An 11591-nucleotide genomic window follows, 5' to 3' on the forward strand; every position below is an offset into this window, starting at 1 on the left:
ACACACACACACATATATATATATATATATATATATATATATATATATATATATATATATATATTTAGCAAGTCGACCGTCTCCCACCGAGGCAGGGTGACCCAAAAACAAAATACTTTCATTATCATTCAACACTTTCACCTCACTCACACATAATCACTGTTTTTGCAGAGGTGATCAGAATACAACAGTTTAGAAGTATATACGTATAAAGATACACAACATATCCCTCCAAACTGCCAATATCCCAAACCCCTCCTTTAAAGTGCAGGCGTTGTACTTCCCATTTCCAGAACTCAAGTCCGGCTATATAAAAATAACCAGTTTCCCTGAATCCCTTCACTAAATATTACCCTGCTCACACTCCAACAGATCGTCAGGTCTCAAATACCATTCGTCTCCATTCACTCCTATTTAACACGCTCACGCACGCTTGCTGGAAGTCCAAGCCCCTCACCCTCAAAGCCTCCTTTACCCCCTCCCTCCATCCTTTTCGAGGACGACCCCTACCCCGCCTTCATTCCCCTACAGATTTATACGCTCTCCATGTCATTCTACTTTGATCCATTCTCTCTAAATGACCAAACCACCTCAACAACCCCTCTTCAGCCCTCTGACTAATACTTTTATTAACTCCACACCTTCTCCTAATTTCCACACTCCAAATTTTCTGCATAATATTTACACCACACATTGCCCTTAGACAGGACATCTCCACTGCCTCCAACCGCCTCCTCGCTGCAGCATTTACAACCCAAGCTTCACGCCCATATAAGAGTGTTGGTACTACTATACTTTCATACATTCCCTTCTTTGTCTCCATAGATAACGTCTCCACATATACCTCAACGCACCACTCGCCTTTTTTCCTTCATCAGTTCTATGATTAACCTCATCCTTCACAAATCCATCCGCTGACACGTCAACTCCCAAATATCTGAAAACATTCACTTCTTCCATACTCCTCCTCCCCAATTTGATATCCAATTTTTCTTTATCTAAATCATTTGATACCCTCATCACCTTACTCTTTTCTATGTTCACTTTCAACTTTCTAAGTATACACACACTCCCAAACTCGTCCACTAACTTTTGCAATTTTTCTTTAGAATCTCCCACAAGCACAGTATCATCAGCAAAAAGTAACTGTGTCAATTCCCATTTTGTATTTGATTCCCCATAATTTAATCCCACTCCTCTCCCGAATACCCTAGCATTTACTTTTTTTACAACCCCATCTATAAATATATTAAACAACCATGGTGACATTACACATCCCTGTCTAAGACCTAGTTTTACCGGGAAGTAGTCTCCCTCTCTTCTACACACCCTAACCTGAGCCTCACTATCCTCATAAAAACTCTTTACAGCATTTAATAACTTACCACCTATTCCATATACTTGCAACATCTGCCACATTGCTCCCCTATCCACTCTATCATATGCCTTTTCTAAAACCATGAGTGTAATTAAAACTTTCCTACCTTTATCTAAATACTGTTCACATATATGCTTCAATGTAAACACTTGATCTACACATCCCCTACCCACTCTAAAACCTCCTTGCTCATCCGCAATCCTACATAATGTCTTACCTCTAATTTTTTCAGTAATAACCCTACCGTACACTTTTCCTGGTATACTCAGTAAACTTATTCCTCTATAATTTTTACAATCTCTTTTGTCTCCCTTCCCTTTATATAAAGGGACTATACACGCGCTCTGCCAATCCCTCGGTACCTTCCCCTCTTTCATACATTTATTAAACAAAAATACCAAACACTCCAACACTATATCCCCCCCCCCCCTACTTTTAGCATTTCCGTCATGATCCCGTCATATATATATATATATATATATATATATATATATATATATATATATATATATATATATATATATATATATATATATATATATTGGCAGAAAGGTGGGCTAGTGCAAAGATGAGTAGTGGGGGGGTTGAAGAGGGTTGGAATAGTTTTAAAAATGCAGTATTAGAATGTGGGGCAGAAGTTTGTGGTTATAGGAAGGTGGGGGCAGGAGGAAAGAGGAGTGATTGGTGGAATGATGAAGTAAAGGGTGTGATAAAAGAGAAAAAGGTAGCTTATGAAAGGTTTTTACAAAGCAGAAGTGTTATAAGAAGAGCAGAGTATATGGAGAGTAAAAGAAAGGTGAAGAGAGTGGTGAGAGAGTGCAAAAGGAGAGCAGTTGATAGAGTGGGAGAGGCACTGTCAAGAAATTTTAATGAAAATAAGAAAAAAATTTGGAGTGAGTTAAACAAGTTAAGAAAGCCTAGGGAAAGTATGGATTTGTCAGTTAAAAACAGAGTAGGGGAGTTAGTAGATGGGGAGAGGGAGGTATTAGGTAGATTCCGAGAATATTTTGAGGAACTTTTAAATGTTGAGGAAGAAAGGGAGGCGGTAATTTCATGCACTGGCCAGGGAGGTAACCATCTTTTAGGAGTGAAGAGCAGAATGTAAGTGTGGTGGAGGTACGTGAGGCAATACGTAGAATGAAAGGGGGTAAAGCAGCTGAAACTGATGGGATCATGACAGAAATGTTAAAAGCAGGGGGGGATATAGTGTTGGAGTGGTTGGTACTTTTGTTTAATAAATGTATGAAAGAGGGGAAGGTACCTAGGGATTGGCGGATAGCATGTATAGTCTCTTTATATAAAGGGAAAGGGGACAAAAGAGATTGTAAAAATTATAGAGGAATAAGTTTACTGAGTATACCAGGAAAAGTATACAGTAGGGTTATAATTGAAAGAATTAGAGGTAAGACAGAATGTAGGATTGCGGATGAGCAGGGAGGCTTCAGAGTGGGTAGGGGATGTGTAGATCAAGTGTTTACATTGAAGCATATATGTGAACAGTATTTAGATAAAGGTAGGGAAGTTTTTATTGCATTTATGGATTTAGAAAAGGCATATGATAGAGTGGATAGAGGAGCAATGCGGCAGATGTTGCAAGTATATGGAATAGGTGGTAAGTTACTAAATGCTGTAAAGAGCTTTTATGAGGATAGTGAGGCTCAGGTTAGGGTGTGTAGAAGAGAGGGAGATTACTTCCCGGTAAAAGTAGGTCTTAGACAGGGATGTGTAATGTCACCATGGTTGTTTAATGTATTTATAGATGGGGTTGTAAAAGAAGTAAATGCTAGGGTGTTCGGGAGAGGGGTGTGATTAAATTATGGGGAATCAAATTCAAAATGGGAATTGACACAGTTACTTTTTGCTGATGATACTGTGCTTATGGGAGATTCTAAAGAAAAATTGCAAAGGTTAGTGGATGAGTTTGAGAATGTGTGTAAAGGTAGAAAGTTGAAAGTGAACATAGAAAAGAGTAAGGTGATGAGGGTATCAAATGATTTAAAGAAAAATTGGATATCAAATTGGGGAGGAGGAGTATGGAAGAAGTGAATGTTTTCAGATACTTGGGAGTTGACGTGTCGGCGGATGGATTTATGAAGGATGAGGTTAATCATAGAATTGATGAGGGAAAAAAGGTGAGTGGTGCGCTGAGGTATATGTGGAGTCAAAAAACGTTATCTATGGAGGCAAAGAAGGGAATGTATGAAAGTATAGTAGTACCAACACTCTTATATGGATGTGAAGCTTGGGTGGTAAATGCAGCAGCGAGGAGACGGTTGGAGGCAGTGGAGATGTCCTGTCTAAGGGCAATGTGTGGTGTAAATATTATGCAGAAAAGTCGGAATGTGGAAATTAGGAGAAGGTGTGGAGTTAATAAAAGTATTAGTCAGAGGGCAGAAGAGGGGTTGTTGAGGTGGTTTGGTCATTTAGAGAGAATGGATCAAAGTAGAATGACATGGAAAGCATATAAATCTATAGGGGAAGGAAGGAGGGGTAGGGGTCGTCCTCGAAAGGGTTGGAAAGAGGGGGTAAAGGTTTTGTGGGGGAGGGGCTTGGACTTCCAGCAAGCGTGCATGAGCGTGTTAGATAGGAGTGAATGGAGACGAATTATACTTGGGACCTGACGATCTGTTGGAGTGTGAGCAGGGTAATATTTAGTGAAGGGATTCAGGGAAACCGGTTATTTTCATATAGTCGGACTTGAGTCCTGGAAATGGGAAGTACAATGCCTGCACTTTAAAGGAGGGGTTTGGGATATTGGCAGTTTGGATGGATATGTTGTGTATCTTTATGCGTACATGTAAATGCTTCTAAACTGTTGTATTCTGAGCACCTCTGCAAAAGCAGTGATGTGTGAGTGCGGTGAAAGTGTTGAATGATGATGAAAGTATTTTCTTTTTTGGGGATTTTCTTTCTTTTTTGGGTCACCCTGCCTCGGTGGGAGGCGGCCGACTCGTTGAAAAAAAAAAAATATATATATATATAGGTAGTAGGTTGGTAGACAGCAACCACCCAGGGAAGTACTACCGTCCTGCCAGATGACTGTGAAACAAAAACCTGTAACTGTTTTGCATGATGGTAGGATTGCTGGTTTCTTTTTCTGTCTCATAAACACGCTAGATAACAGGGATATCTTGCTACTCCTACTTACACTTTGGTCACACTTCACAGACACGCACATGCATATATATATACATACATCTAGGTTTTTCTCCTTTTTCTAAATAGCTCTTGTTCTTCTTTATTTCTTCTATTGTCCATGGGGAAGTGGAAAAGAATCTTTCCTCCGTAAGCCATGCGTGTCGTATGAGGCGACTAAAATGCCGGGAGCAATGGGCTAGTAACCCCTTCTCCTGTAGACATTTACTAAAAAAGAGAAGAAAAACTTTATAAAACTAGGATGCTTAAATGTGCGTGGATGTAGTGCGGATGACAAGAAACAGATGATTGCTGATGTTATGAATGAAAAGAAGTTGGATGTCCTGGCCCTAAGCGAAACAAAGCTGAAGGGGGTAGGAGTGTTTCAGTGGGGGGAAATAAATGGGATTAAATCTGGAGTATCTGAGAGAGTTAGAGCAAAGGAAGGGGTAGCAGTAATGTTAAATGATCAGTTATGGAAGGAGAAAAGAGAATATGAATGTGTAAATTCAAGAATTATGTGGATTAAAGTAAAGGTTGGATGCGAGAAGTGGGTCATAATAAGCGTGTATGCACCTGGAGAAGAGAGGAATGCAGAGGAGAGAGAGAGATTTTGGGAGATGTTAAGTGAATGTATAGAAGCCTTTGAACCAAGTGAGAGAGTAATTGTGGTAGGGGACCTGAATGCTAAAGTAGGAGAAACTTTTAGAGAGGGTGTGGTAGGTAAGTTTGGGGTCCCAGGTGTAAATGATAATGGGAGCCCTTTGATTGAACTTTGTATAGAAAGGGGTTTAGTTATAGGTAATACATATTTTAAGAAAAAGAGGATAAATAAGTATACAAGATATGATGTAGGGCGAAATGACAGTAGTTTGTTGGATTATGTATTGGTAGATAAAAGACTGTTGAGTAGACTTCAGGATGTACATGTTTATAGAGGGGCCACAGATATATCAGATCACTTTCTAGTTGTAGCTACACTGAGAGTAAAAGGTAGATGGGATACAAGGAGAATAGAAGCATCAGGGAAGAGAGAGGTGAAGGTTTATAAACTAAAAGAGGAGGCAGTTAGGGTAAGATATAAACAGCTATTGGAGGATAGATGGGCTAATGAGAGCATAGGCAATGGGGTCGAAGAGGTATGGGGTAGGTTTAAAAATGTAGTGTTAGAGTGTTCAGCAGAAGTTTGTGGTTACAGGAAAGTGGGTGCAGGAGGGAAGAGGAGCGATTGGTGGAATGATGATGTAAAGAAAGTAGTAAGGGAGAAAAAGTTAGCATATGAGAAGTTTTTACAAAGTAGAAGTGATGCAAGGAGGGAAGAGTATATGGAGAAAAAGAGAGAGGTTAAGAGAGTGGTGAAGCAATGTAAAAAGAGAGCAAATGAGAGAGTGGGTGAGATGTTATCAACAAATTTTGTTGAAAATAAGAAAAAGTTTTGGAGTGAGATTAACAAGTTAAGAAAGCCTAGAGAACAAATGGATTTGTCATTTAAAAATAGGAGAGGAGAGTTATTAAATGGAGAGTTAGAGGTATTGGGAAGATGGAGGGAATATTTTGAGGAATTGTTAAATGTTGATGAAGATAGGGAAGCTGTGATTTCGTGTATAGGGCAAGGAGGAATAACATCTTGTAGGAGTGAGGAAGAGCCAGTTGTGAGTGTGGGGGAAGTTCGTGAGGCAGTAGGTAAAATGAAAGGGGGTAAGGCAGCCGGGATTGATGGGATAAAGATAGAAATGTTAAAAGCAGGTGGGGATATAGTTTTGGAGTGGTTGGTGCAATTATTTAATAAATGTATGGAAGAGGGTAAGGTACCTAGGGATTGGCAGAGAGCATGCATAGTTCCTTTGTATAAAGGCAAAGGGGATAAAAGAGAGTGCAAAAATTATAGGGGGATAAGTCTGTTGAGTATACCTGGTAAAGTGTATGGTAGAGTTATAATTGAAAGAATTAAGAGTAAGACGGAGAATAGGATAGCAGATGAACAAGGAGGCTTTAGGAAAGGTAGGGGGTGTGTGGACCAGGTGTTTACAGTGAAACATATAAGTGAACAGTATTTAGATAAGGCTAAAGAGGTCTTTGTGGCATTTATGGATTTGGAAAAGGCGTATGACAGGGTGGATAGGGGGGCAATGTGGTAGATGTTGCAAGTGTATGGTGTAGGAGGTAGGTTACTGAAAGCAGTGAAGAGTTTTTACGAGGATAGTGAGGCTCAAGTTAGAGTATGTAGGAAAGAGGGAAATTTTTTCCCAGTAAAAGTAGGTCTTAGACAAGGATGTGTGATGTCACCGTGGTTGTTTAATATATTTATAGAGAAGTAAATGCGAGGGTCTTGGCAAGAGGCGTGGAGTTAAAAGATAAAGAATCACACACAAAGTGGGAGTTGTCACAGCTGCTCTTTGCTGATGACACTGTGCTCTTGGGAGATTCTGAAGAGAAGTTGCAGAGATTGGTGGATGAATTTGGTAGGGTGTGCAAAAGAAGAAAATTAAAGGTGAATACAGGAAAGAGTAAGGTTATGAGGATAACAAAAAGATTAGGTGATGAAAGATTGGATATCAGATTGGAGGGAGAGAGTATGGAGGAGGTGAACGTATTCAGATATTTGGGAGTGGACGTGTCAGCAGATGGGTCTATGAAAGATGAGGTGAATCATAGAATTGATGAGGGAAAAAGAGTGAGTGGTGCACTTAGGAGTCTATAGAGACAAAGATCTTTGTCCTTGGAGGCAAAGAGGGGAATGTATGAGAGTATAGTTTTACCAACGCTCTTATATGGGTGTGAAGCGTGGGTGATGAATGTTGCAGCGAGGAGAAGGCTGGAGGCAGTGGAGATGTCATGTCTGAGGGCAATGTGTGGTGTGAATATAATGCAGAGAATTCGTAGTTTGGAAGTTAGGAGGAGGTGCGGGATTACCAAAACTGTTGTCCAGAGGGCTGAGGAAGGGTTGTTGAGGTGGTTCGGACATGTAGAGAGAATGGAGCGAAACAGAATGACTTCAAGAGTGTATCAGTCTGTAGTGGAAGGAAGGCGGGGTAGGGGTCGGCCTAGGAAAGGTTGGAGGGAGGGGGTAAAGGAGGTTTTGTGTGCGAGGGGCTTGGACTTCCAGCAGGCATGCGTGAGCGTGTTTGATAGGAGTGAATGGAGACAAATGGTTTTTAATACTTGACGTGCTGTTGGAGTGTGAGCAAAGTAACATTTATGAAGGGATTCAGGGAAACCGGCAGGCCGGACTTGACTCCTGGAGATGGGAAGTACAGTGCCTGTACTCTGAAGGAGGGGTGTTAATGTTGCAGTTTAAAAACTGCAGTGTAAAGCACCCTTCTGGCAAGACAGTGATGGAGTGAATGATGGTGAAAGTTTTTCTTTTTCGGGCCACCCTGCCTTGGTGGGAATCGACCAGTGTGATAATAAAATAAAAAATATATATATATATATATATATATATATATATATATATATATATATATATATATATATATATATATATATATATATATATATATATATATAACAATAAGATCACAGTAAACAGGTGATTTGAAAATATGCAAAACAACCACTGTGAAAGAGTAGTGAAATTCCAAGCGCGTTCGTGACTACTCACATTGTCCTTGACAATGTGAGTAGTCCCGTCTTTAAAAATTCCTACGTTTTTTTGTTTTAATGATGGCTGTAACACTTCCAGCTTCCTGTTTTAAGTCGTCCCATAAGTCTTCCTATGTGTTAGTTCAGGTTTCAATGTCTCTCTTGTCCGTTTCATTTATTTACAACTCTAAAATTGTAAGTGTTTCTTGATGTCTGAGCCAACTGGGTAACCACTTTTACCTATCTCACTCCCTCATGGTAAAAAGTCTTGAGTTTGTCCGCCTTCTCTACTTCAATATTTTATATAACCTGATCATATCTCCTCAGTTCTTTAAGTTCCAGTTCGCTTAATCTTTCTTTATAATGTTTGTTGACGTACCTGTTGTGGGTTTGGGTATGAGGTAAGAGTCAGCAGTGGGGTCGTCGTACTGGTAATACCCACTGCTCAGACCTGCCCCGGCCACCACGTTGCCTGTACATTCCTGCAAACACAGAACAAAATTTAACCTAACAGAGCCAAACACATCAATATGACTTATTATCCTAGGATGTGAGCCACACAAAAGTCGACTCACTCCTAGGTATCTATTTACTGCAAAGTTGTAAAGTGAACATGAGCAGCAGGTGTAAGACTTGGTCATTTTTTTTTTCAACCAGAAATTTAACTTTGATCCTTTCGGTTGTGAGCCAGACACTCTACGACTGAATTATATAGCAAGATGATTGAGTGGACTACGACATTATGAAAGTGATAGGCTGCCCAGTCAGCCGTACGAGTTGGACGCATTTTCTGAACATAATTATCACTGAACTACAGGCAACACGCACATACACTCACTGGACCTCTGCGTCCACTCACAGGTGAGCGTGCACGCACGCACACACGTGTGCGCGTGTTATGTGTTGATGTATACTTTTTATTTACGTATTGATCAGTACATAATTAAAGTAGTATTTATTACGTTATTATTCTTAGAACACAGTACGAGATGAAACTGGCACAGTGCTTATTTACTGTGTTGTTGTTATAGTGGATAATGCAACACTTTGAAGGCAATATTTATTTAAAATATTATATACAAATACCCCGCTTGTAGGAGACGAACTTACGACGACGTTTCGGTTGTCTGGAGTTTGTCTCCTTCGTGCGGGTTATTTGTGTATTCCAGTCATAGTATTGTAATTGTTTTATCCTATATGAGTATTATATAAATGATATCAGAGCCCACTGCGGAAGCAATGGCCCCTGAAACTAACTCAATTATATTCACCGCTGTTCTTCTATCCTAGAACACCTTCCTCCCTCTCGGAACTAGCAGTTCTGAGGACTTACCTGAGGAGTGGCGCACGGGGTGCACACGTCCTCTGATGGGTCGGCTACGTCGTCGAACGCGTACCCGGGGAGTCCAAGATCAGATAATATGTCGGTATTACCTAGTTCGATCCAGGTGGAATGTGAGTAGAACTTCTGAATGGAGTGAAGGGAGAGGCCGAGGAGGGAGCGTGAAGCGGTGTAAGCCTCGTCCACCATGATGGAGGTCAAGATCTGTGGGTATCTGTTCGACAGCGTCTTCTGCAGCTCTGATAGCTCCTCCGCGTCACCTTGGATGTTTGGGTCGTGTCTGCAGGAAACAGTGATTCGTTCTAATATTAGGAGCTAAAAAAGCAATGGGAGACAATACGTAATGATTACAGAAATCACACAGACACAAGCAACCAGTTTAAAAATAAAAAATGACCTGGGCAGAAATAAGACGCAGAGGACATCGCCTGGTGTTTATGACTTGAATCTATGCACAATCAGTCAATATGTTAACATGAAAATCCACGTTACCAATCAGGGCAGGCACCTGAGCTGAGTGGCGGAGTCCGCATTGACGTTGGAGGCAGCGATGGAGTTGACAGCCTTAATGAAGCGGGCAGGAGAGGCTGAGGCGCCATAGTAAGCAGAGTAGAGCTGCGTCAGTGTGGCCGTCGACGGGACATTGAAGTCTGGCTTCGATGGTGGAGGGTTGTCCAAGAAGAACTGACGAAGGTTGCGACGGATTGCCTCCCGGGTGATCCACTTGTGGTCCCGGGTCTCGCCTACGGTCTGGGTAGGAAGAGAGACAGGTCACATAGGTTAGATCTATGGTCTGGGGACAGGGACCAGTCTGTACAACGGATCACTATACTCTCCAGTCTCGTCTGAGGTCGAACCTCCGTCTTTGCTACGCATGATCTTGGGAGGAAAGGGGTCATACTTGTCAAGCTTAAAGTCTTGGAGGTTATATTTACGGTCTGGGAAAACCATATTCATGGTCTGGGAAAAACCATATTCATGGTCTGGGGAAAACATATTCACGGTCTGGGGAAAACCATATTCATGGTCTGGGAAAACCATATTCATGGTCTGGGAAAACCATATTCATGGTCTGGGAAAACCATATTCATGGTCTGGGAAAACCATATTCATGGTCTGGGAAAACCATATTCATGGTCTGGGAAAACCATATTCATGGTCTGGGAAGGTTTAGATAATTTTACTCTTCAAGCTTAGAGAGTAAAATTACATGAATTCAGTTAGACTCATTTAGTGAGTGTTGTGACCGGTGCTTGAGACTGACCTGATCCGGGCAGAGGATGTAGGCGACGTCGGGGTCGGAAGCATTCAGCGGAGTGGCCAGGAAGGCTGTAGTTGTCCCCAGGAAGGCTACCACAAGCACCAGAACAAGGCCCTGCTGGGCCATATTGCAGCTGTGGTGTTGCACCCTACCACAGATTCTGTCAACCAAAACTGGCTATACGGGTAACCTGTGTCTCGAGACTACCGCTGAATCTAAATACAGTTATAATAAGTCTCAATTCGTCCCTTTTGCGCTGTAAGACTAGAGCCGCCGGTGTTGTTCTGGGAAGAGAGCTCCCTCAGGATGATGAAGAGAGAGTGAGAAGGTTCGACTTGCGCCGAGAGATGAGATGGATGAAGTGCAGTATACGTGTGAGAATCACTTTTTATACGTTTGGTGTTAGCATAAGAATCAGCAGACGCAGAGAGAGGGAAGGGAGGGAGAGGATAAAGAATGCAGGTGGAGGGGGGAGGGGATCAAGGTGGAGGGGAGGGAAAGGCGAGGGAGGGGGAAACAGCAGGTGAAGGGGGGAGGGAGGGAGAGAGCGGGTTGAGTGATAAAAGGTAAAAAGGTTGATGATATATCTTATTTGTTGCACCTGTAAACTCCCAGCAGTCTACAAGTGCCAAGTTGTGCAGCTATCACTGGCACCATTGCGCCACACTGTTGCCATGTAGGCTACCAGGTTACCAGGTTGTCGTCCTTTGAGTCAACAGGTCACCAGGTAGTCGTTCTCTGGGTCAACAGGTCACCTAGGACTCAATCAGTGGCTCCTGTCGAGAATTAACCTTCCATTCTGTAAGACTAGGTGTTAAGGAACGCTTACAAGTTGTAGTTGATAGACACAAGCAGCAATGAGAAACCATAGGCAAAGCAACGTATCGCCT

The 11591-nt window shown here is 41.8% G+C and overlaps 1 protein-coding gene across 1 annotated transcript in view; it reads right to left on the reverse strand.

The window, feature by feature from the left end:
• Positions 1 to 11075, reverse strand: part of LOC128686196 (von Willebrand factor A domain-containing protein 7) — a 37773-nt gene extending 26698 nt beyond the window's left edge. Inside the window, exons 1-4 of the mRNA XM_053773017.2 lie at positions 10705 to 11075; positions 9949 to 10190; positions 9432 to 9720; positions 8478 to 8580 (exon numbers count right to left, since the gene is read on the reverse strand). Of these exons, the coding sequence (XP_053628992.1) occupies positions 8478 to 8580; positions 9432 to 9720; positions 9949 to 10190; positions 10705 to 10827 (757 nt within the window). The 5' untranslated portion in view covers positions 10828 to 11075. The remainder of the gene's footprint in view (positions 1 to 8477; positions 8581 to 9431; positions 9721 to 9948; positions 10191 to 10704) is intronic.
• Between the last annotated feature and the right edge of the window lie 516 nt (positions 11076 to 11591).

This window comes from Cherax quadricarinatus, chromosome 9 (assembly GCF_038502225.1).
Source record: "Cherax quadricarinatus isolate ZL_2023a chromosome 9, ASM3850222v1, whole genome shotgun sequence".
Classification (NCBI taxonomy): domain Eukaryota; kingdom Metazoa; phylum Arthropoda; class Malacostraca; order Decapoda; family Parastacidae; genus Cherax; species Cherax quadricarinatus.